This window comes from Mustela lutreola, chromosome 12 (genome assembly GCF_030435805.1).
Source record: "Mustela lutreola isolate mMusLut2 chromosome 12, mMusLut2.pri, whole genome shotgun sequence".
In the NCBI taxonomy this organism is placed as follows: Eukaryota; Metazoa; Chordata; class Mammalia; order Carnivora; family Mustelidae; genus Mustela; species Mustela lutreola.
Genome location: NC_081301.1, coordinates 33168125 through 33194398, shown reverse-complemented (window position 1 = coordinate 33194398; position 26274 = coordinate 33168125). Strand labels below are relative to the sequence as shown.

General features: G+C 49.7%; 1 protein-coding gene across 1 annotated transcript in view; it reads left to right on the top strand.

Annotated features, from left to right (window-relative positions):
* Window positions 1-26274, top strand: part of TMOD1 (tropomodulin 1) — an 83302-nt gene that overhangs the window by 3654 nt on the left and 53374 nt on the right. The window contains exon 2 of the mRNA XM_059141481.1: window positions 17295-17460. Within this exon, the coding sequence (XP_058997464.1) occupies window positions 17341-17460 (120 nt within the window). The 5' untranslated portion in view covers window positions 17295-17340. The remainder of the gene's footprint in view (window positions 1-17294; window positions 17461-26274) is intronic.

Below are 26274 nucleotides of genomic sequence, written 5' to 3'. Positions count from 1 at the left end.
TCTGGTCTGAAAACGAAACAAATTCAAGCATTTCTCCTGTTTCTCTTTTCTTGCATCCTTTTGTTTTTCTCTCAGACAAAAACACATCTGTGAAAGTCTGGAGTTACTGTGCACGGGGATGAGAGGAGAGGAGGCAGGTCAAGCCCCGGCACCCATGTGTCCCGGCCTCAGGACATCTCACGGGCCACAGCCTGAGCGACTGTGCATCCTGGGAGTTCTAGGGCAGTAACCCCATGGCCCTTCCTGGGGATGCTTCTGTTGGGTCATGAGTTGTGGCCACTGGGGTGTTCGGCCTCCGTGTCCCTGGGAACTGAAGGAAGTAGTAACGGCTCTTGGCCTCACTCAGCCTCCTTCATGGACTCATCTTGCATCTCTTAAATGTCAGTACCACTCTCAACCCTATTCTCTTTCCACCCCACACCCTCCTCCAATCCCATTCATGCAGGGCTCCAGCCATGGACCATAAACTCACAACTCCCAGATTTGTGTGTCCCGCCCGGGCTGCTCTCCTCAGCTGCAGGCATCCATGCCTCCTGCCAATCAGACAAAACCAATAGGGAGTCCCAAAGTCACTTCACACCCAACAGGTCTGACTCAGGCTCATCACCAACTCTTCCTTCAATGTCTTCCATCTTGGTTAACATTAGTAACACCATCCAGCTAGGCACCAAGCCAGAGATCTCCCTTTCCTTCCCCACCCCATTTATTTGGTCGAGAATCCTGTCAATTCTACCTTCCTGAATATTCCTTTTAGTCATTTCTACCTCCACAATCATGACACCAATCAAGTACTTGCTGTCTCTTCCCTGCGCTATTGTCAGAGCCTCATAAATATCTCTCTGCATCAAGGTTTTTCTTCTTCTGTGACAGTGTTGAAAGATCTTTATGAGGGTACCTGGGTGGCTCAGTGGGTTAAAGCCTCTGCCTTCAGCTCAGGTCATGATCCCAGAGTCCTGGGATCGAGTCCCGCATTGGTCTCTCTGCTCCACAGGGAGCCTGCTTTCTCTTCTCTCTCTACCTGCCTCTCTGCCTACTTGTGATCTCTGTCTGTCAAATAAATAAATAAATAAATAAATATCTTTATGAAATGTAACTCCAACCCTGTTATCCCTCTCCCTTCAGGGACCCCTCCTTTCCTACCAGGTTCCTTAGCACTAAACCCAAGACCATCAAAGATCTGGCCTCAAGCTACTTCTCCCAAACCACCTCTTGACCCTCCTGCAAATTCTCCTTAGCTTCTGGTCATGGAGCCAGCCTATGTGACTTCATGGCTCCCTGGCTTTAGCTCTGCTGTTCCTTCTGCCTGGAATGCTGTTCTCTCTCTTCCTAACATGGTGGACTTGTGGTCATCCTTTGAAGCAAAGTTCCTCGTTGCCTTACCTGTGTACACTCAGCCCCCCAAATGGACCTCAGAGCACCAGCCGTAGTGTGTTCTAAATGGAATCGTCAGCTAAATCCTTGTCTCCAAAGAGACTGACAGACACTTGAAGACAATTTATGGGTGATTTATTTCTGCTTCCCCAGTGTTCCAGCTCAGATCTCAGAGCTTGTCTCAGTGTAGGCACTTTCTGTGGGGACAAATGACTGACCATTGAATGGATGAGTGAGCGAGTAAGAAGGTATGCAAATGAGAGCCCAGTGACAGCGATGACAATCACAAAACAGAAACTGGTATCTACAGCATGTTTTCCCAAACCATTGACTCCATGAGGGCAAAAAACCCTATTCCACTCCCCCTGACTCTAAACCCCAATCAGCCCCATCCCAACACACAGAATGAATCCATGATCTCATTTGAAACTCAGGAATCCTGTAAGGGGGGAAGGGTAGGTGTTATTAACCCACTTTGTTGACAAAGGACAGTGAACCCAAATAGGAATTGTCCCAGGTCATCTAATTGGGGTGCATATTCCAGAAAAGCCAAAGTGTTTTCCATGGTTTGGGAGGCTTGAGAAGTGAGAGGGCTTGTGTCCTGTTCTAGGGTTTCTCTAGCATTTGAATCATTTGGGATCTTATTAAAATACAGACTCTGGCTCAGTAGACCTGGGACAGGTTCTGAGATTCTGAATTTCTAGTAAGTTCCTCGTGTCTAAAAAGCTTTAATCATTTTATTAAGTAATAGGCTTAATGATAAGTGCTAATGAACACCTCCTATTGCTATGATCGGCCCACATGCACAGACTCCCATACTTTGAGCACCGAGGGAGGGCTGGTTATCTCCACTGTTGCCCTTGGCCCTTGCATTAAGATATCATTTTTTATTAAAATCTACAAATGAGTTCATTTAAGCCCTGACTCAAAATCCAGAGCTCTTACTTGGTTTTTGCTTTTGTTTGATGGGTTGGTTGGTTTTGTTTTTAAGGGAGCACGTGCAGGGCACACATATGGAGGCTTATGGGGTAGGTTGGAGGTGGTGGGGCATGTGGGGGAGGCGGGGGTTTGGGAGGACAGAATGGGCAGGTAACAGGGACCCTAGTGATGGTGGGGAGGGCCTGTGGTAGGCATGTATGTGGCCACAGCACGCTGGTGAGGGCAAGACCCCAAAATCGACCTGCTGCCGGAAGGGTCAGGCTGAGCAGCAGTGGGTAATCTCCATCTTCTGCTACCTTCCCTCCTTCTTTGCAACCTGGAGAGATTTAGGCCCATACAGGACTGTCAAGCCCAACTGTCCACTTCCTGGCCAGCCTAGAACCTCTCCCCAGACTCCTGTGTCTCGTGGCCTTTTCAGGGCACGCTGCTTATAAGTGAGGCATCTGTGAGCCCAGGATGAGGGCTCCCAGTGCTGCGATGGGGACACGAATGCCTCCCTCAGAACCACTCAGAAGACAAGGGTGGGGGGAGCCCTAAAGAGGGACTGTCCTCCTGGCAAACCCAGGACGTTTTAAAAAGTCAGACAGAGGGGCGCCTGGGTGGCTCAGTGGGTTGGGCTGCTGCCTTCAGCTCGGGTCGTGATCTCAGGGTCCTGGGATCGAGTCCTGCGTGGGGCTCTCTGCTCAGCGGGGAGCCTGCTTCCCTCTCTCTCTCTCTCTCTGCCTGCCTCTCCATCTACTGTCAAATAAATAAATAAAATCTTTTAAAAAAATAAAAATAAAAAGTCAGACAGAAAGACAACATTGTATGCATTTGTTTGTGGTTTTCTATTGCATTCCATTTACACCATTGAAAGGCTTTGAGACCGCTTAAAATAAACCTGCTCAGGCAACGTAACTGGGAAGAACAGATGTTTTAAAAAAGACAGGGCTGCAAGCTTGAAAATTAGGATTCTAAAATCCTGGGAACCTGATGGGAGCTCAGGGCCTTGCTCTCACCTTTTTTTCTGGAGAAAAATGAATGTTCTTGTGCATGGCAGTTCATCACCACATGTCACCACAGTGGGTGGGTAAGTCCCCCTGAAGGTCACTCGAAACCCCAGGTTAAAAATGTCCACTGCAGAATAAGGGGTGGTAATTAGGCCAGCGTCTTGGCTGAGATGGCAACTGTTTTTGGACACCCAAGTCAGCTCTGGGATGAATCATGATGGCCAAGAGGAAAGGGACACAAGATGAACTGGGGGACGGTTGGTGTCTGATGAAAAGAACACTGGTCTTTCAGGGGAGACAGGTGTTTTCTGAGCCTTCCTTCCCAGACCATACATCACAATGCAACACGAGGTGGAAGGCTGCTTCCTTTTTTCCCCAAGATTTTATTTATTTATTTGAGAGAGAGAGGGAAAGAGACAAAGCAAGCATGAGCAGGGGGAGAAACAGAGGGAGAAGGAAAAGCAGACACCCTGCTGAGCTGGGAGCCTGATGTGGGGCTCCATTCCAGGACCCTGAGATCATGACCTGAGCTGAAGGCAGACACCTAACCGACTGAGCCACCCAGGCGCCCCTGGAAGACAGTTTAGCATCGGGCTTAAGAACATGGACTTTGAGGACAGCTCCCTGGGTTCAAATCAAAGGTCTGCCTGTTACTAGCCATGTAAATTCAGGTGATTTTAAACTCTCCATGCCTCAGTTTCTCCTTTTATAAAATGGGGTTGTTGTGGGAACCTATTTCCCCATCTGTAAAGCGGGGGTGCTGTGGGGACTAAATGAGCTATTATACGTGAGTGTGTAAGACCGCGCCTGTGATGTGGTTAGCATCCCACAGCGTGAGCTCTGATGGGGAGGCAGCGTGAAGTAGTGACGACACACACAGCCAGGTGGAGTCTTGTCTGGATTCAAATTTCAGCTCGAGTACTTACTAGCTTTGTGACCTTGGTCACTGTATTAAGTTACATCGTGTCCCCCCAAAATCATGTCCACGGAACCTCAGAAGGTGACCCTATTTGGAAATGGGGTCCTCACAATGTCATTGGTTAAGACAAGGTATTAGTGGATTGGGGTGAGCCCTAGATCCAGCGACTGGTGTCTTTGTAAGAGGAGGGGACCCACACGATGAAGGAGGGCCTGCGATGACAGAGTCAGTGATGCAGGTAAGAGCCAAGAAATTCCACAGAGCTGGTGCCGGCATCACCAAGAGCTAGGAGAGAGGCTTGAGACAACAGATTCTTCCTCAGAGCCTCCAAAAGGAGCCAACCCTGCTGATATCTTGGTTCCCAATTTTTGACATTCTGAGTTGCAACAGAGCAAATTTAAGCCATCCAGTTTGTGGTAACTGGTTATGGCACCCCTTGGGGGCTAATGCGGTCAGATGGCTGCAGTCCAGTTTCTACATCTATAAAATAGGAATAAAAAGTACCCACTTCCTAGTTATTAAGATTGCTTGAAATAATCTGTAGAAAGTGCTTAGCACTGTGTCCCTGATGCAGGATGTCCAGAATAGCACTTGTTATTATGAGGTACAGTGACACGCTGGGAGGAACAGCCCCAAGGCTGAGATTAATAGCCTTCGCCCTATGTCTGCACTAGACCTATGTACCCAGGGCCCTGTGAATGAACTGTTATGTGGTTCCCGGTTTTTTGCTAATACAGATAATAATCAGATGATTGATACATGTATCTTTGTATAATCCAGTGAGTAAATGAGCAGGATGAATTCCCAGGAGTATTGCTGAGTCAAAGGGCCTGGGCAGTTGGGTAGATATGGCTTAACTTGCCTTGAAAGGGAGTAAACCAATGGGATTTTCTCTTCCCTGTGACAGCGCTGTCTCCCCCACATCTCGCAAACACTGGGGATTCTCAGGCTCTCGCTGTTTTGTTAATGCGATGGATGGAACCCATGGCTCATTTCTTAATTTACCTTCCCGTAGTTAGGAGTGAGCACCGTTATCTGCCTCTAGGTTCTTTAGCCATTTGTGTTTTTAGGTGAATTGCCTGTTCCTTTCCTCTCTCTACGTTTTCGTTGAGCTCATTTAGTTGTTGGCACTTTGGTTTGCTCTGGTTTTTTGGTAGCACTCTGTCTATTAAATAAATTAGCCCTTTGTTCAATGAGCAGCCAATATTTCCCCCCCATTTGCCATTTGCTGGTTTTTATATTGCTTTTCCTGAAAATACAAAAACTGGCTTCAGGAGCCAAACCTTATGTTAACACCTGCTGTGAGGCAAGGTGACAAGCTGTGTTTGTCAAATGGAGACTAAGGAGAGGAGTGAGGTCCACAGGCTTTTCTACAAACCAGCCTTTATTCTACCAATGCTTTTGATATATGGCTGTCAAAGCCCGTAACAACGCGAGGCGTTCATTCATTTACTTAGCAAACTTGCCCTCAGCACCTGAGAGGCACAGGCTTTGTGGGGGACTGTGGGAGAGGACACGTTTGCTCCCAAGTAGCTTTCAGTCTGGGGGACAGAGGAGTACATTAGATGATGCTTCTGGGGCACCTGGGTGGCTCAGTGGGTTAAGCCGCTGCCTTCGGATCAGGTCATGATCTCAGGGTCCTGGGATCGAGTCCTGCATCGGGCTCTCTGCTCAGCAGGGAGCCTGCTTCCTCCTCTCTCTCTCTCTGCCCACCTCTCTGCCTACTTGTGATCTCTCTCTGTCAAATAAATAAATAAAAATTTTAAAAAAAATCCTTTAAAAAAAAAAAAAAGATGATGCTCCTGTTGGCCGAACTCTGACGCCCTCTCCCACTTGTACTAAGATGTCCCTTTGCAGCTGGGAGGGAGATGGCACAGAAGAGGCTGGGTCTGGTGAGAGCTCACAGGGGCTTCCGCTGGAGGAGCTGCCGAGAGGTGGGGGAAAGGAGCCCCAGAACAGGCTGTGGCCCGGTTTGCAGCCGGCCAGGGTCAGGAGATGGTTTCAGAGCCCTTTCCTGGAACCCTGTTGCTTACAGTGATTCGTGCAGTGACTCAGACACTGTGATGACCTCAAGAGATGCAGAATGAAACTATGCACAGCCGCGTGCACCCACACGCACATGGCCTTTCTAATTTAACCTGCTGGACAGTTTTGACGGACGTGTGGACCTCTGAGACTCCACGTGTCCTGGGATGGGGCTCGTAGCAACGGCAGAGAGAGACAGGGTCAAACACTGTGTTTAGCTTCCCTGCTTTTTCAGCAGGTGTTTTCCCGTATGACTAAGAGAATGAGATCAGCTGGGGGAAAATAAAAACAAACAGCCCAAGAGAAAAGACTCTTAAAGAGAATGTTCCTGGTGCAGATCCTAAATCCATGCCGTGGTAATCTAGGTCGTCTGCCTGCTGGGGAGTCCCAGAGCACATCTGTCCCTCCTTCCCAGAGGCAGCGCATTACGGGCGTGAAGAGTGTGGCCGTGTCTCTCCTGGTCCTTCAACTGTCCTCCCTGTGATACCCTGGCTTCCTTTCTCTGGACTCATCACCGCTCATGAGCAAAGGTTCAGTTCACAGAAGAGGTCGCCCACGTGGCCACCAGGTGTACGAATTGTACTCAGCATCGCTAGAGAGCAGGGAAACACACAATGAAATACCACCAGCCACCCGGCATCATGGCTCAGACTAAGATGAAAAGTATGGACCATAGGAAGAGGTGATGAGGATACAGAGCAACTGGAACTCTCATCCACCACTGGTAGAAATGGAAAATTGGGAAATTGCTTTGGGAAACTGTTTGACAGTGTCTACTGAAACTAAATGTACACTTACTCCAGGCGAGTAATTCAACTCCAGGGATGTATCCAAGAGAAATAAGGGATTATTTCTACCAGAAGGCATGTGTAGCCCTATTTATAGTTACCAAATACTAGAAATAACTTAAATGTTCATTACCAGTAGAGTAACTAAGTTATGGTGTAATTTGTTTGATGGAATACTACACATCAGTGAAAAAGAATGACCGCTTGTTAACACACAACACAGATGAATCCCACAGTTGTGATGTGCGTGAAAGACTCCAGACGTGAGAACATTCCCTCTGTGTGTTTTCATTTATGCAGTGTTCAAAACAGCTAAAACCCACTTGTGGTTTTAAGAGTCGGAAGAGCAATTACCTTTGAGGTAGATGGACTGAGAGGAGGTACAAGAGCATTCTGGTGGACTGGAAATAACCCCTGTCTTCCTCTGAGTGGTGTTTACATAGGTGAAGACGTGGGAAATTCAGGGAGCTGTGCTGTCAAGACTGGCACACTTGACTACATACAAAGCCAATGCCTTATTAAAAAGGGAAAAAAGTCACCCCCACAAATGAAAGGGAAGGGTGGGGGCCCAGAGCTGAGCCCCAGCATGAAGCTAATAAGCAAGACCACCATTGCCTTTCTTCAGCCAATGAATGCGGAGGAGATCCCATCATGACCCTTGGGCCAGTGCCTTACACTGTTGACTTATGTTGGGTTGACCGTCCCTTGAGAACCCCTAAATCTTTCTCATGGCCACTCAGCTATGTCCCCACCCATCTCATGTTTATGGGGTTGGCTTGTTGGGTCTCAAGCATTGTGGGACTGAGACAGCAATGTGAACTGTATCATCCTTTATCTCATTCTGTCTGTATAGCACCATGCGTGTGACATGGCCCCAGGGATCTCTGTGTGTGTTACCCTCCCAACTTCACTATAAGCATCCTAAGGAACAGGAAATATCTTAATTTCTGTCTGTGCCACAAAGGCCCACCCTGCCCTGCATGTAGTAGGTTCTCAGTAAATACCCAATGAATTGGGTTGTCAAAACTGAGATCCAGAGAGGTACAGCAACTTGCCCAAGATCGCACAGCAAGTCCTCAACCAACAGGACTTGTAACCAGATCCCCTGACTCCCATCCCAGTGCTCCTTCTGCCATTGCCCAGTGGACCGCTTCCTGCAGAGGCAGGGACCATGGGTGGGAAGATACTAGGGAGGAAGGAAAAGGACCATCTGAGGGGAGACAAAGCTGAGTCTGGGCCTTCAGGATGTGTGTCCTGGGGAGAAGACTGGGGATGGCTTGTAGGTGACATAGTTGCAGAGACTGTACCCTGCAAAGGACACTGGGCTTCAGTGATTCTCTGTAGATATCTCCTGAAATTCTTAATTTTATCTTTGGCTTTGTATTTTTAAGTGAAGTGCCATGGCTAACAGAGCATGCCCCAGGCTTAGTGGCTTGGCCCGCTCGAGTCCCCACCTCCTGCTGCCTCTTAGACCCCAGCTGCCTCCCATCCTGGGCACCTCCCCCCGGGTCCCACCAGCCTGCCTGTGCTACCTCTGTGGATCTCTGGTACATTCTGCCGGCAACGCTGCCTCTCGTCCCCCCTAGTCTAGCACAGAGGTCGTGATCCCCCAGATGGCTCATTTCTGTGTGTGGGCTCCGGGGGGGGGGGGGTGGAGAGAGTGGCTGCTAGTGCATTTGACATGCATGTTTTGTGTCGCAGCCCATGGGCACCTGTGTGACCCAGAAATTAAACAATAAGAAAACACTATGACACAGCAAGAGCGAGGCCATGAGAGGAAGGTAAAACTTTATATCTTGGTACCTTTAGTGGCACTTTTTTCTGATTTTGAACAGAGCATCCTATGGTCTTACTTTGCACGGGACCCAGACCCAGTTCATTTGGCAGTCAGTCCCATGGCGGGGTGGGGGTAGGAGGGAGTTCTCCCACGGCCCAGTGGGGGTTAAGCAGCAGGCCAGGCCTCCCTGGGGAAGCAAGATGGCAGGGGACATGGGCCAGCAAGTGGCTGGGAAGCTCAACCCTCTCGTCTGGCTCCCTGGCTGGGTCTCACCACAGGGACACCACTCCCCAAGGCACATTCACCCCTCGCTCTGCCGGGAACATGGAACAGCGGCCTGGAAGTGATCAAGGTGTATCGGCTGCAAAGGTCTCTGCACGTTGCATGCTGATTGGTACGATTCTTGCATCACATTCTATGACCCTGTTGCAAAGCCTAAACCTTGAGGAGGTTAAGCCACCTAGAGCTTCCATTGCTTGCTTGTTTGCTCCTTCCACACCCTACCTGGTAGCCCCCACCCAGGGCTGGTTGACTTTCTCCCCTTGCGGGTCACTGGCCCAGGCTGGAATTCGGTCGTCTGCTCTGCTCCCCGGGCCCATGTCCCTGACCGAGCTGCGGTGACCGGGCCCTCACTCTGCGCCAGGCCTGGCTGCTCACCGAGATGTGGAGCTGATCAGAGCGGGGCTGCCCACTGGGCCCAGCTAGTGGGGGAGAGGATGGAGTGCTGAGGGACATGGGGACACAGTTGTCCCCAGTCCCCAGGAGGCTGTGCAGGGGGAGGGTCAGCCACCCCAATAAGGAGGTCAGGATGCTTCACTCTCTGGAAAGACTGTGCCTCCAGGACTTAGCAGGTCTTCAGAGGGCATGGAGGTGGGGAGAGGACCCTCCCGGCTAAGAGGACAGCTGGGAAGACTGAAATGTCAGGGGTGGCCGGGGCGAGTGTTCTAGCACAGCCGGAAAGGGAAGCTTGGGCTGGATCAGAAGCTGGGGAGGCCCAGCGGCCATCAGCTCTCCAATGGCCTCCCACCCCAGGCCGACGTGTTTGCTCTCCGTCTGTCATGATGGGGCCTTTGAAGGTGGCTTTCAGCTTGGAGCAGCATCAGAACTGACGTTCATGAATATCATTTAGAGGCTGAGTTGGGCGTGGACAGGAAAGTAGGGATGAAGCAGGGAGAGGTTGGGGGACTGTTGTGATAACATAGATTTTAAAAAGACAAGCCTCATGGAAAGGGAGAGGAAGGACAGACAGAAAGGACCGGAGAAAGTTAGGCTTCTGGTCCCAAACGGACAAATACAGTAGGATCCCACGAAGATGAAGTGCCTGGGGTGGTCACATTCACAGGGACAGAAGGAGAGTGGTGGCTGCCAGGGGCTGGGGAGGCTGGGCGGCGGCATGGGGAGTTAGTGCTTAATGGGGCGAGTTTCAGAGCAAGTTCTGGAGATGGGCAGCAGCGATGGCTTCGCAACAGCGTGACTGTGTTTCATGCCACCCAGCGGATTACTTAAAAAGGTTAAAATGGTAAATTTTAGGGGCTCCTGGGTGGCTCGGGGGGTTAAGTTTCTGCTTTCGGCTCAGGTCACGATCTCAGGGTCCTGGGATCGAGCCCTGCATCAGGCTCTCTGCTTGGCGGGGAGCCTGCTTTCCCTCACGCTCTGCCTGCCGCCCTGCCTACTTGTGATCTCTCTCTCTGTGTCAAGTAAATAAATAAAATATTTTTTAAAAAATGGTAAATTTTGTTATATGCATTTTATCACAATCTCAAAATCACTGTAATGTTTAAAAAATAAGAAAGAAAGAGGGACTGGCGGGCGTGGGGACTGACCAGAGCGAGGGGAGTGGGGAGGGGACGTGCAGGCTGGCCCCAGGGATGACTGAGGCTGCTCCGGTGGTCACCCAGGAGGAGAAGGTGGGGGTGGGCAGGCAGGTCCACATTCAGCGTTGGGTATGTGGGACCTGGGGGGCTCCAGGAGTGCCTGGCAGGAGCCGGGGCTGGAGAGACTGGCTGAGAGTCATCAGCTTATCACTGGTAACCGAATCCACACAGGAGAAGATGAGGAGCGCCAGGAGAAGTGTGAGATGTGAGGAGAGGGCAGAGCCCAGGGGACCCGTGGGCCAAGGAGAATGAATGCGTCATTGGGGTGACGGAGAAGGAAGGGCAGAAAGGAGGGAGGGAAACCCAGAGAGTCTGAGCTCTCGTGGGCTACAAGGAGCAGGGCTCATTCAAGGTGCCTGAGCGCGGGGAAGGTAGCATGTGGGAGACAGGGTGGGCCTCCCGAGGACTGTGGGAGGATGGGGTTCTCATGGGAATCCGGCATGAGCCTCAGCAACCCAGACCTGGGGGAGCAGGGCCCTTCTGGGGACACAAAGTTCTCTATCTCCTTCTCATCCCAGGATTTCACCCTCCTCTGAAGACTTTTACTCCCCTAGATGTCTCTTCCCTCGTGGCCTCAGCTTCCACATGCTCATGGCGGTCTCTTCACCCCCAGCTTCCCCTGCCACCTGCCTCCCTTTCTCCTGGAGGCCCTGTTCAGTGCTGTTGTGGGTTGAATTGTATCGCCCCAGCATTTATACCTGTGATTGTGACCTTATTTGGAAGTAGGGTCTTTGCAGACAATCAAGTTAAGATAAGCTCCCAAGGGCAGGCCCTAATCCAGTATGGCTGGCATCCTTATATTAAGGGGATGTGTAGGCACAAACACGTCCAGAACAGGGAGACGGCCAGCTCAAAGCGAGGAACGCCTGAGGCTCCCAGAGCAAGGGGAGAGACGGGGACCAGATTCTCCCAAAGAGCCTTCAGAAGGAGCCAACGCTGCCAACACCTCGATTTTGAAGGTCTAGCTGTCAGGACTGAGAGACAACCATTTCTGCTGTTAAAGCCAGTCAGTTTGTGGTACTTCGTTAAGACAATCCCAGGAACTAATACAGATGCCAAGAAATAAAATCTCATTCACTCAACTCTAAGCCACCTCATGGCTCATTGACTAGCCGAGCAATCCGTTGCCCTTGAGCCGGGCACCCACTTTGTCCAATCAGCTGAGAGGAAGTGTCACATGGTGTGAAGCATGGCTGCCCTTAGGGGTACCTCATGAAGGAGGGCCATGGGGAGACAGCTCTCTCAAGAGGGTATCTCAGGCACTCTTGTGTCCCTGAAGCCAAGGGAAGAGAGAGGGACAGGCTTCGGTGATGAGGCCTAAAATCTCTTTGACCAAAGTGTCTTCCAAAAGAGAAGGACGTGGGGCACCTGGTCCTTCAGTTAAGCATCTGCCTTCGGCTCAGGTCATGATCCTGGAGTCCTGGGATCGAGGCCCATTTCAGGCTCCCGGCTCAGCTGGGAGTCTGCTTCTCTCTCTGACCCTCTCGCCTCTCATGCTGTTTCTCTCAAATAAATAATAAAATCTTTAAAAAAGAGAGAGAGAGAAGGACAAAGACACGAGAAGATCAAGTATGAAGCATCAGCTTTGTAAATCAGCCTTTCTTCACCCATTATCTTGATGTTCACTGTGCTGAGATAAGAAGACGGCACGCCTGGAAAATACTCATTTGAACTTGTGACTCAGCCCCTCCTGACCTCAGGGAAACGCAGTCCATATATCCTGATGTTGTTCCAGCGCCTCCTTCCGGAGTTTTCCCGTGGGGCCGGATGCTGGAAAAGCCATTAGCAGAAGTGACTGGACCCGCTCCCCACGAAAGATTTAAAAGTGCGTTTGGATACACAATGGAATACTATGCAGCCATCAAAAGAAATGAAATCTTGCCATTTGCAACAACGTGGATGGAACTAGAGCGTATCATGCTTAGCGAAATAAGTCAAGCAGAGAAAGACAACTATCATATGATCTCCCTGATATGAGGAAGTGGTGATGCAACATGGAGGCTTAAATGGGTAGAAGAATAAATGAAACAAGATGGGATTGGGAGGGAGACAAACCATAAGTGACTCTTAATCTCACAAAACAAACTGAGGGTTGCCGGGGGGAGGGGGTTGGGGAGAAGGGGGTGGGATTATGGACATTGGGGAGGGTATGTGATTTGGTGAGTGCTGTGAAGTGTGTAAACCTGGTGATTCACAGACCTGGGGATAAAAATATATGTTTATAAAAAATATATGTTTATAAAAAATAAAAAATTTAAAAAAAAAAAAAAAAAAAAAAAAGTGCGTTTGGTACTCCGAGAGCTTTCACTTCTGAAGCTTGCTGATGGATGGCCTCAGCCCTTGACCCACTAATTTTTACTCTCCAACCTGCCTAGTTTTATTTCCTGGCACAGCCTGTGAGTTCTATATCTTCACGTGGAGCGGTGGTCTAAGGCTTCGGCTGCTGAGAAGGGAGGTGGCCAAATACACTGGCTGGGGTGACACAGACTCTAGCTGTGGAAAACTCAAGTTTTGCCGTGTGTCTTGTGTTTCTTGAGCCGCTCTTTTGTTTTTCTTACCAACTCTTACTCAGAACTCAATTTATAAAGCAGGTAGGAGAGGCGCCTCAGGTAGGCCATGCCAGAAACTTCATCATCACCCCCTTCCTGCTGCTGTCCCCGCCTTGGGTTCCCAGCTCTTTCAGACCCAAAGGATGCAAGAGGAGAAGAGACTTGCCCAAAGGCCAAGGACACTAGACTGAAACCTGAATGTGCTCATTCTCTACTAATACATTTACCAGGCGCAGGGCTAGGCACTGGGGACACGAAGACAAATAAGACATAAGTCCTTCTCTGAGGGGAGTTACAGTCTGCTGATAGGGCCTGGGGGAGGCGGAGGGGGATGGGAAGGCAAGCCCAGCAGCAGCAGCAGCAGGGGGCGGCAGCCTCATGGTCACGGCTAGCGTTTGTGGAGCTGTGATGACCACACACCAGCCCCAGGCTTTGTACCTGATCTGCTTGAGGTCACTTAACCTTCACAACACACTATGGGGGGAACAAGCACTATTATACTCTCTCACTGTTCGGCATGACTGGCAACTTTCTACTTCTGCAGCTAAACCCCCCCTTTCTTCAAGGAAAATCTGGTATGGAGCCCCAAATAAACACATTGGGCAAAACCAAGGTGAGCCCCCTCACTCCACCTTTCCTACATAACCCCTAGCAGGGACCCTGAAGGAGCCTGAGGTCTCCCTGCTCACGGTTCAAAGACCACTCATGTGAGGGGCACCTCAGTTTTTGAAGGGCTCTATGAGGCACAGGTTACAAGCAGAATGTCCCAGTCCACTTACGCTCATTTTACAGATGAGCAAATGGAGGCCCAGAGAAAGGGAGGCATTTAGCAAGGGAGTCACCACCACAACCAGCACTCTAACCAGAGCCTTCTGAATCTCAGCTCTGTGTCCATCAGGGGCACCTCTTTTATTAGGAAATGGAAGCCTTTTATTACCAGCTATAAAACATCATCTCTTCTAAGCCACATTTTTTTTAAAGTTTTCTTTTCAAAGATTTTATTTATTTATTTGACAGACAGAGATCACAGGTAGGCAGAGAGGCAGGCAGAGAGAGAGGAGGAAGCAGGCTCCCTGCTGAGCAGAGAGCCCGATGCAGGGCTCGATCCCAGGACCCTGGGATCATGACCTGAGCCGAAGGCAGAGGCTTTAACCCACTGAGCCACCCAGGCACCCCCTCTAAGCCACATTTTAATGTCAAGCTTACCATGGGCTCTGCACATGTGGTTTTCACCTCCCTCCTACCCTGTCCCTCCCCACCTCCAGCTCTCCACGTCACTGACCCCAGGAAGAGAATCTTGCTTTAAAGAAGCCCATTCTGGGAGCCAAGTAGGTGAGTGTGGCTTGAAGCTGACAGCTTCCTAGCTGGCCTTAGGGGCCCTCCACTCCTCTCAGCTTATTTAACAGAAGGTCCGGTCGCTCTGTAACATTCCTGGGAAAGAAAGGGCCTTTAATACCTCTGAAATAGGATTTTTTTAATTCAACAGTACCTTAGAGTGTGTAAGAGGAATGTTAACTTCCCTTCCCTATGTGTACTAAGCAGGGGAGTTCTTCGGGAATGTTCATGATTACACCCCTCAGGGTGGCATGTCTGGAGGTGGCCTGCCTGTCCCTCCTTCAAGGGCCCCCTAGTCACCACCTACGTCTCTCTCCTCGTGCCTTTGCAACTGCTCTTCCTACTGTCCTGTTTGGCAGCTAGTTCAGAGGTGTCTCTGTGAGTTAGTTCTGGAAGCCTCTGTACCTTTCATTGGTGTCCCTCTTGGCTATAGAAGCTTTCCTGGTTCCACTCAAGAAAAGCCAAATTAGGGTATTCTCTGCGCGCATTCACAGAAGGTTTTGTTTTTTGGTTTTGGTTTTGGTTTTTGGTTTTTGTTTTTCATCTATGTCAGGCATTGTCAGCTGCTTGTGCTTTCTTTGGAAATAAAAAGAAAGGAATCAAGGGGGACCCATTTATGGTCTGAACATCACATTCTTGGGGTCTGGGCAAAGGAAGATGTCAGACCAAGCTGAGCCATTCTTAGAGAAAAGGCTGGCACTGGGGTTTTCTGTGTTTGGGAAGCAAGTCCTCTCTTATCAGACCGGCCTGCTGTATTTCTCCTGCAAATATGCTGGCACACGCACAGACGTACATTAATAACACGTCTCTCTACTTTCCGAAATGGAGGCTTTTCCTGTCGGCTTAGGGAACTTTAAGTGCACGGACTGTTTTTAGTTAACAATTATTCTCCAGCTTTTTGATTGAGGAGTTGACTGTCTTTTCCTAGCCTTCCTTTCTCTTTCTCTCTATGCTGGAAAAGCCCATCAGTCCTGTCACAGAGGAGCCATGGGTGTGTGTGTGCGTGTGCGGGAGTGTGCATGTGCGTGTGTGTGTTTGCGTAGGGATCTAAAAACCCAAACTGCTGGTGAAGGCGATACTGATCGAATTCGTTTGCTGGGGCTGCCGGAACAAAGTACCCCAAAAAGCATGGCCTAAACAACAGACGTGTATCGCCTCAAAGTTCTGGAGGCTGAAAGTCCAAGATCAAGGTGTCGGCAGGGTTGGTTCCTTCCAAGGGCCATGGGGTCTGCTGCAGGCTTCTCCCTCTGCTTCTGGTGCTTTGCTGACAGTCTGCAGTGTTCCTCAGTCTGTTGAAAGCATCACCCTGGTCTCTTCAGCCTTACAAATGTTCCCGAGTGTGTGTCTGTCCAAATTTCCACATTTTACAAGGCTGCCAGTCCTTGGATGGGGATCTCACTCTGCTGTAGTACAACCTTGTGTAAACTGAACAAATTAGGTCTGCAATGATTCTATTTCCAGGCAATTTCACATTCTTCCTTGCAGTGTGGTGCTGGCTTCCGGAAGTCCTGGGGGCTGGAACTTCCACAGATGAATTTGAGGTGGGGGGCACAATTCAACCCCTAACAGCTGTACACAGGAGTGTATTCCATTCCACAGCATTGAGGGAAGTCCTGAGCTACTGCTCCCTGTATAGCCTGTCAGCTTCAGAAAGGAGGGCTAAGGGGGAACAGGCTCAAACACAAATATGCCGGCAGCTTCCGCAGCAAGGTGACGTTTTCCAAAAGGAGAAGATGAAGTTCCAGTCCCCAGGACTTCCGGAAGCCAGAATATGTATATTCCCAGAGTTGCCTGATGCAGGTAGAACTGCAATTAGGTTCATTTCAGTAAAAGGCACCCTGTTGCATGTGTGGCCCCAGGGTTGGGCCCTGGGGGAAGGGGGATGCAGCAAACTGGCACCCTGGCAGTGGGGAACGCCACAGGCCATGGATGTGAGCTGAGTGGAGAGTGTGGACCCAGCGCGAGGGGCGGAGTGAGCTTTGCTTAGTGACTGGACACAGAGGCTTCACGGAGGAGGTGATGTGTGAGCTGGGCTTGTCCCATGACCAGACACGTTGAGCCAACAGGGAGGACAGAGGGCTTAGGGCAGATCAGGATACATATGGTGGTTCTAGAACTTCCTGGAAGCATGATTCCCATGAGTCACTCAACCTCCCTAAGCTCCATGTCCATAAAATGAGGGTGACAACAAATACCTCCCTCAGAGGTTAAATTAGAAAATCCTTGTAATATGCCTAACCCAGGGCTTGGATGTGGTGGTAAACATTGGCGATTATCGCTGGCTGCTTTCTGCGAGGCTTGATCGAGATGTTGTAGGGGAAGGACCTGCAGGAAGCAGGTGTTCAACTGACACCCCTCCACTTATAAAATCAGCTTTGGCAGACCTTCCACCATTCATGTTTTCCCTCAGGGCAGGGGGTGAAGGGTGGAGGGCGTTTGAACAGAAAAACGCCAGAACTACTTAAAGAATAAATAGTTTTCAGGCACTCACAAACCATTTACAGTTCCCCGTTTCCTTGGAATTAATGGCCATGCCAATATCGTCAATTACAATTTAGTGGGTCACATGCCATCAGGACTCTCATCTTGCATGGAGAATTAATCTGACTTAGAGTGTTCCTGACCATTCACAGAGTGTGCCGGGCCACCATGTGCCCACCAAGCATTGATTTGTTCTGAGAGAGAAAATCCAAGAAAGGTCTTTCTAAGATTTTTCTCTTTCCGGTAGGTCATAGATCACAGAAAGCCGGAAGACAAGCACAGATTCTCTTACCATGTCGTACAGACGAGAGCTAGAGAAATACCGGGACCTGGATGAAGATGAAATCCTCGGAGCCCTCACGGAGGAAGAGCTCAGGACCCTGGAAAATGAACTGGATGAGCTGGACCCTGATGTGAGTAGGCACGAAAGGGGACCATGTCATGACAGATGCAGGGACACAATCATTACCACCTGGGGAAGGGACAGGGGCAGACTTCCCATAGCTACTTTTTCCTGTTTCCTTCTGTGGCAATGACCCTGGAATAACACTGCACTTTGCAGGGCTGTGTGTTTCCTTCTGTAGCAATGACCCTGGAATAACACTGCCTTTTGCAGGGCTGTGTGTGTGTGTGTGTGTTGTGTTTGTCAGGGTTGTCTAGAACAACAGAATCAGTAGAATATGTTTATTCACAAAGGGAAGAGATGTATTGTAAGGAATTGGCTCACATGATTATGGAGGCTGACAGGTCCCAAGACATGCAGTCAGCAAGCTGGAAATCCAAGAGGGCTGGCCATGTGGGTCCAGCCTGGGTCCAAAGGCCTGGAGAACCAGCAGAGCTGATGGTGTGGTTTCAGTCTGAAGACCAGAAGGCGCAAATCCCAGGCAAAGCCGATGTTTGAGTTGGAGTCTGCAGGGAGGAGGGAAACCAAGGCAGTTTTGAGGGTCAGGAGGGTCCAGATTTTTGTTCTATTCAGAACTTCTGATTGGGTACCTCCCCCCATTAGAGAAGGCAGTCTGCTTTATTCAGGTTCAGATGTTAATTTCATCCAGAAACATCCTTACATGCATGCCCAGAAAAATGTTTAACCAAATATCTGGGTACCCCATTGCCCTGTCCAGTTGACACATAGAATTAAGTCTACTCTTTGCCCACTTTGCAGCCATACGCATCCAAAACCTTACTTCTCCCATTATAAAGACAATAACAAGGTTGTAAGAGGAAGGGAGAGTCCAGAAGAGGACGTGAAGTCCTTAAGTGGTCCTGTCCCTGATATCCCATAATACTTAAGGGCTATGGTATGAAATTAACAATGCCTAAGTACTACGGTATAAAATCAGTACCTCTTATGCTACATGATAAGAGAGTAAGAGAGGGGGGAAAAGCAAAGATACTTGCTTCACTCAAACACACACACACACACACACACACACACACACACACACATTCAACACAAAATGAGGAGGAAACCCTCATGACAATTATAGTCCTTGTTTCTCTAACTGGTCACATGGTTGTTGCCGCTGTAACTACCTTCTCCCACGCCCCGTTCTGTATTCCCTTTCCTTCAGCAAGCCCCTCCTTGGTCATGATCCTTTGCTTGGTTGGATGACTCAAACCTTCATTCCTGAAGGGTCTGGGCCCATGGTAACCTACTTGGATTGGGCTGTTGTCGTTTTCCACTGACTCTAGTCACAGGACATGGCGCTCGTAAGAGGCGCCGTCAGCAGTCTCTGGATGCAGGCAGACACTTCCGTACTTCCGTCATGGGGCAGTGGCCCAACTCCATATCAGGCACCCTAATCAGTAGAGAAACTCCTTCTGTGCCTATTGACTCAGTGACATAAGGAGCCCCAAGGGCTGGGTGGCAGTCTCAATGTCCAGTCCAGTGGAATTAATGTTGTGTCTCCCGGTGGAAGCATTCCTCCCTTTGGGACTAAGACCTCCAGGCCAGAAGAACATAAGGTCACAGGGATAGGAAGCAAACATGTCACTAGGGGTCACAGTGAGGAGGCCATCTTCCATTTCTACCCATGATTCCTGGATCCATGAATTCTCACTAGTGAAGAAATAGCACCAGGTGCTGGACACAGATTCAGAGCAAGTAGAGTCTTCTAGAGAACCAGCCTCGTAAGGTGCTGTTCCCTTCCTGGAACTGCAGCACGTCTGCAAAAGCCACTTCCACCATTCTCTCCAGCTAGCTGCTGCAGGGTCGCAGGGACCCCGAGTTGTAGAAGGAATTAACTGGAGAATGAAGTACTGCAAGTGTCTCTTTCCCTTGTGGGACACAATTTTATCATTGCATTTCACGGTTGGCACATCTAAGAAGCGTGTTTAATGCTCAGAATTGGCCTCTGCCATCAGGATCACAGGTTCAAGGGGCAGGAGGCTCCTCAGTCCGGTGTGTAGTTTGACCAACCACAAAGGAGCCATGAGCAGGGCAGAGACAGGGATTCCCAGGTGGCCTGTTAGACAGGGGCCTTCCTCCTCTATCTATACTCAGCTCCCCAGGTCCATGCTCAGTCCGGAGAAAGTACATAATGAATATTACTGAAGGAACTGAATTTTCCATTTTGTATATTTTTAGTTAAAAATGGAGCATTTCACACCTTTCTTTGAAAACCTGTCATCGCTCAGTTGTGATTTAACAGTGATCCGTGAAGAAAAGAACACCACTCCACCATTGCACTAACCTTCAAGTGATCACAGCCAGAGCAGAGGGAGAAATGCAGGACTAGAGGTTAGCTGTCCCAGCGCCAACCCTGGGCCTGTCTCTTACTCTTCATGTGACCTTGGGCCAGTCGCTGTCCTTCCCTAGGCCTCAGTGTCCCCTATCCATGAGATGATGGAGTTGAATAGTCCCTTCAGGGCTCAGCAGCCATGTGCTTTTAACCTGACCTTATCTCTAGGTTCAAATAAAGGTCTTCTTTCTAGAAAACCCAGATACCCAGTCTAAGGGTCTTGGGTCCTAGGCCCTGTAGAATGACAAAGGCCTCTTGCTATTATGACATCCGCCTACCCAGCCTCGAGGAGATGGACCCTCTGATGACGCCACTCCAGGGCTTTGGAAAGCAGTGTTGGTGCGCAAACCCTAGATCTCCTCCTCCCTCCCCTGCACTCCTGCTGCCCTGAAGCCTGGGCTTTGGGAAAAACAAGCGCTATAGGCAAGGAATAACCAGGCTTCCAGCTTTATTGCTGTGAGATGATTCTGTTCTAATTCAATCCCAGACCACTGTCTCGTAGAATTACGCAAACGAGCAGCTTTAAAAAGTGAGAGCCACAAAGGGGATGCAGCGACTTTTGCCAGCTCAGTAAACATGGCATAGAGACCTGCCAGGTACCAGGCCCTGTGCGGGCCACCACAGGGGAGCCTGGTGGGGACCCTGCCATCCCGTGTCAGTCCACTCAGGCTGGAGGAGCGCAAGCGTGATAACCAGCGTCCTCAGTGGGCACAGACGGGGAGCTCAGGGAGACGACTGATTTTTCCTGGTGGGAGGCTTCACAGAGCAGGTGATTGGGGCCCTGGGCCCTGGGATTTTTCTGAGTCAAGAATAAAAACAAAGAATTCTAGGCCCAATGGAGGCCGCGTGCAAAGCTCACATACAAAAGGCAACTGGGGACAGTGGTAATTAGAATCTCAGTGCGGTTTCTGTGGGGGTTAGATGACCTTGGAAGAAGGTTTGGGTTGGTAGGTGGTGGGGGTGGGGGGATGGGGTGGAACTGGAGAGTTTAGATTTTTCTCCGTAGGCCCGAGGAATCTTTGAGGGGCAGTGACTTGGTGGACTTGCTGGTTTCAGGAGCTTTGAGGACAGATGGACCAAAGGAGGTGCCAGTGAGATCGGTGGGAGGTGGAAGGCCTGGCTGGTTGGTGGGAGAGCTCCTTTCTGAAGCTAAGGAAGGGCCCCGCCCCTCCCCACAAGCTTTCCACCATATTGCAGACTTGCTGTCCCCAGCGCAATGAAGAGCAAAGCCTTCTGTCTCTGGCCTTCTTGCTCCAGGTGGGGTTGGAGTGAGATGAGGCTGTGTCTGCAAGTCACAGGGATGGTGCCAAAGGTCCAAGCCAAGCATCAGACCTGAAGGGGACAGGGGGAGGTAGAAGAGCCTTCTCAGGACGGGAGTATAGCCCTTACCTAAGGCCTCTCGGACCCCCAGCTGGGAGCTCTGTTTCAGCTCTAACCTGGCAAAGGGCTCCCCCAGTAAATCAAGGTCTCTGGCCTCGGTAGCAAATCCCCCCTCACACAGCCAGCACCCCTACCCTCCTCCCAGAAGATCAGCAGGAGGGTGGGTGCCCTGGAGGGACAGAGAACCTAGGGCCCAGAAAGCTAACTTGCCCCCGTCATAGGACCAGGGTGTGGAGGCTCGGATTCCAGACAGGCTCCAAGGGCTCTCTCAGCTTCCACTCCAAAAGGAGGAAAATAAATGTGCTTTCAGATTTGGAGAAGGGTTGAGCAATCGAGACCCGTGATTCTCATACCATTGTGGTTTCAGAATGGACATTTTCAAAGACCCCTTTCTCTCTAAGTCCAAGAACAAGGAAAGAGAAGTCAGAGAGAAGATAGGAGATAACAGAGACCAGTGGAGTTTTTTTTTTTGTTCCTGCCACACAATTGGTCCCTTCATGGAGATGTCTCCGTTACCTGATTTGCAAGTCAGTGTGTGAGTTTCAAAAAGATCTAGTGGGCTCCCTACTTTCCGAGAGCACAAACATTCCAGCTCTGTTTCACCTGCCCTTGGCCCGTGTTCTGAGGCCAGCACAGGGAGAGGCCAAAGGTATGCAGACCAGGAGAGGTCTGGTGCCAGCCATCCGGGAGGAGCACAGGGATCAGGAGAGCCCATGCCTCCAACTTTCAGAGCAGGAACTGACCAAGAGAGGAGAAGGAGATTACTCTAGGTCACAGGTCCCAGCAGAACGAGATCAGGCCCCTGGTCCTCTGCCCTGTCTGGGACACTCTATACAGCTTCTACTTCCTTTTCTGTTTAACAGGGGCATACAGGGCACTTCTTATGCCCAGGCACTGTTCTAAGCACCTTGAAAATCTTCACACATTCCACCATCACCATAATCCTGTGATGCAGGCGCTGTTATCAGCCCCATTTTGCAGTTGAAAAAACTGAGAGGTGAAGTAAATTGTCCAGGGCCCCACCCTAGGCAGTGAGGAGCCATGATATGGTTCTGAGAGCCAATCTGAAGCCCCACGGGGGTCTCAGAAAGAGAGTTTGAGCCACAGATGTGCTCTGCTTTTGCAGGGGCGAGTGCTGGATACAAAATCACCCTCCTTTCCTCCTGGAAGCATCCTGAAAGGCACAAGTCCGTGTTCGGTCCTGGCTCCTCTCCCAACTCAGGCATGTGTCTTCCCTCTTTGGAGCTGGGTTTCCCTCTCTGAAAAAGGGGAGCAGTCAGCATGGATGCCTCTGACACCCCCTCCAGCTTTAACCAGCTACGGTTTAATGAGCAGCACCCGGCAGTCTGATTACCTGAATTCAGCTGACACTTCAGGGGGTTAGGGTTTCAGTGATGCAACTGTTAAGCCCCGTGGTCACGTGACAGAGTAGAGTACTCCGGAGTTGGAAAGCGGCTTTGTTTGCAGCAGAGGATTCCAAGCTTGTGCACTTAAAAAAAAAAAAAGAGAGAGAGAGAGAGAGAGGGAAAGAAAGAAAGCAAGGGGGAAAAACAAGTCCCTGAAACTTTCTATCTCTCACTCTGTGGCCTGGAAAAACTCGAGCTTATCATGAGATTGTTGCCCTTGGACTCCCGCGGGAGAGGAATGCTCCCTGTGCTAAAAGTATCCACTGTTGACTGATTCCCCAAGAGGATCTGCCCTTTCTCGTCTCTCTGGAGTTAAGTGGATGCCGCCGTGACACCGAGCCAACTCCTTGGTTCAGTTCGCCTTTGCACCAGGCAGTGTGTGGGGGGGGAACATCGAAGACCCACCAGTCATAATGTGACTTGTGCCGGGTACCGTGTGCTAGTTCTTAGGGGATCAGTAGGTAGTTAACGTTTACTGGTGGCACCATGGGCATAGTTTGTGTGGATGATCTCATTTAATCTTCCGACAGGTTTGGTCATGGGACCCATTTTAAAGATGGGGAATCTGAGGCTTGGAGAGAGGGCGTAACCTACCCAGGCTGTAACAGTCAGTGCTGGGATTCCAGCCTCCAGTCCCGCCCCTCAAGCCTGTGCTGTTAATCACCACCTCCTGGGAGCACCTGTGGGCTGGGGCCTGCCAGGGCCTGGGATGGGGAATGACCAGCAAGTTGTTCTTTCCTGATACAATTTCCTTTGAAGTTGTTAGGTGAGTTTCACCATCCATGCTAATCTTCTAAAAAAGAAAGGAAGGAAGGAAGGAAGGAAGGAAGAAAGAAAGAAAGGAAGAAACCAAGAATTTCCTTGTAAATACTGCTTGATAACGAAGCTTTGGGGAAAAGGAAGAATTTTTCTAAAGTGTCTCAGTAAAAGGATTAAAATATTAGCAGGAGGGAAGATGGTAGAGATAATCCCGACCTTATAAAGAAATCGGGTTATGTGGGTTGGTTTTGAAGTCAGCCATTGGGAGGCTATGGCCCGTTATAGCCTCAGAAACAACAGTGGGAAGGAGCAGTCTCCCTGCAGGGCCCCAAATAATTATTATAGCTCTTTTTTCTGTGGAGGGCTTCTTACAGGCCGGTACTGTGCTAAGTGTTGTATGGGCATCACCTCTATAAGGATCACTACAAGGATCCTATGAGATAGGTCGTTAAAGGTTGTGGTCCAGACATCCTTAAAAAAAAAAACAAAACAAAACAAAAAACAAAAAACAAGAAATGGACAATCAGAATCGTGCAGCTGGTAGGTGGGAGGTGAGGCTTAGGCAGACCTGTTTTTCCTCATCCATAATGCATCAGGAGTTCCGAGAACAAGGGGCCATGAACAACAGGAAGAAACAATAGAGGAGAAAACCTGGAACTGTAGACTCCCAGCACTGAAAGGACACCTAAAAACCTTCTAACCCTCCCTCACCCACCCCCTGCATATATGTACACAATGCAGCTAAAGAAACTCTCAATTATGGGGTCCCTCCTGGACACACATCGCTTACTCAATGCTTTTATGCACATCACTGAATCCTCATACCAACCCTATGACATCAGACGTAGTATTGACATTGTAATGAAGAAAAATCAAAACAACAGCAATCCCCTCCCCCCGGAGCCCAGAGAGGGCAATGTTCTTACTCAAGGTCACACCAGCAGGTCCGTCGCAGACCCAGGAAGAGAACGCGGGACTTCTGTCACACGACTTTGCTTCGCATCAGACCCCACAAAATCCTAAAATCCTCCCTGCTCCCCAGATGGTACCCTGTGAGCCAGAAGACGCTCTTGGCCAGGCAGGAAGCAGCCAAGTTTGGTCCAGAGAGCTGTGGTCCTCCCTTGCAACACAAACCAGCAGAATTGTAAGCCCAGGACAGAAGTAAACAGTTGAAATGGAAAGAAATAAATCTCTGCTCTAAAAATAGGCACACATCCTTAGAAACACTGCCGGCCATGTACAGAGCCAAGGATGGACCTGGCAGGGTGAGGGTGAGTGAGGCCAGGTGTTAGTGTGTCCCCACCCTAACCTCTGTCTTCTGGCCCATGACCACCTCCCTGCAAACTCTCCAGCCTCCCCAGGAGCCCTACTTTCTCCTCCGCCCCTCTCCTCCCTGTCTCTTTGCTGGGGGATCTTCTTGGTCTTGGAGCCATTCACCCTATAGTTCAAAAAGTCTCCCATTTTTCAAGGCCCAACCTTGTCCTGTCCCCCTCTAACTCACAGCACTGCACCTGCCCTACGCTGAGGACACTGAGCAATTTCCATTTTGATTTTGATGTTTTCAATGGGAAACATTCAAAACACATGGAGTACAGACAATACTATGTTCCCTTCATCTAGATGTAACAAAAGTAAAAATTTTACTTTTTATTATTCAGATCACCCTTAAAAAGAAAAAAAATCACTGTCAATAAGGGTTTTTTTTTAAGACTTTATTTATTTGAGAGAGACAGCGGCTGGCGGGGGGGGGGCGGGGTGAAGGACAGAGGATGAAAGAGAATTTCAAGCAGAGTCCATGCAGAGCCTGGAGCCCACGTGGGGCTCAATCTCAAAATCCTGATATCATGACCCATGCTGAAACCAAGAGTTGGACACCCAATGGACTGTGCCACTCAGGCACTCCTGTAGATAAAGTTTAAACCCCTCTTCCCACCCCTAGCCTCTTCCTCATCTCTCCCCGTCTCCTGGACACTTTCCACTTGAGAGGCAGCAATCCGAGCACCCACATTAGGAAGGTAATATAAGCGAAGGAAGGAAGGTGCGCCAGTTTCTCGAGAAACGTGGCCATCCTGGTTCATCTTTCACTTTTCCACTCTTAAAAGAGATGTGGACATAAGAAAGTTTTTGCTGGCAACTTAACCTCCCAGGAAGAACACTAACAACAACATAGTCAATGATGAATGGTACCTGATTCTAGACCTCTGTGTTGGTGACAGTAGGGAGTGGCGGGGACTGAGGCAAACAGGAGAGTTTGTATTTGACTGAAGGGTACTTGCTCTTTAGGCACACCCATTGTTGCCAAGGTGGATGGAAGGCCCTATGGGGCCTTTATTGCCAGATCATTTAATTTTTCGAGAGATACTGGAATCTGAATTTTTTTAGCAGCAGGGGTTGGGGAGAGGGAGGGAGAGAACATTACACAGGCTTCCAGCAGGGCTCAATCTCACGACCCTGAGATCATGAGCTGAGCCAAAATCCAGAGTCAGATGCTTAACTGACTGAACCAGCCAGGAGCCCCTGGACATGTGAAGCTTTATATGCAAGTTCCCTCTTTTAAAATGTTGATGCCACATTTAAATGCACAGCCAAACCAACCCAAGTTTGGGCATTCAATTTGGACTGTAGGTCTCCTAGTTTGCAACTTAGCTCTGTTCTGAATAACAGGCTTTCATGTTTGTTTATACACACACACACACAAATAGAAGGATGGTCAGATGTATGAAAAGCACCTAGTCCAATGCCTGACGCACAGTAGCAGCTTAATAAATGTTTCTTGAACCTGAATATACACTTTGCCGACGAGAATCTAGGCCTCTTAAATTTGGAGTCACACTGTACCACCAAATACAGCGCAGCCAGGGACAGTTGTATAAGTTGTGCATTGCAGGAAACATTGTCCACATAAATGTAATGTAATATAATGTAATTGAAGTTATGCAGT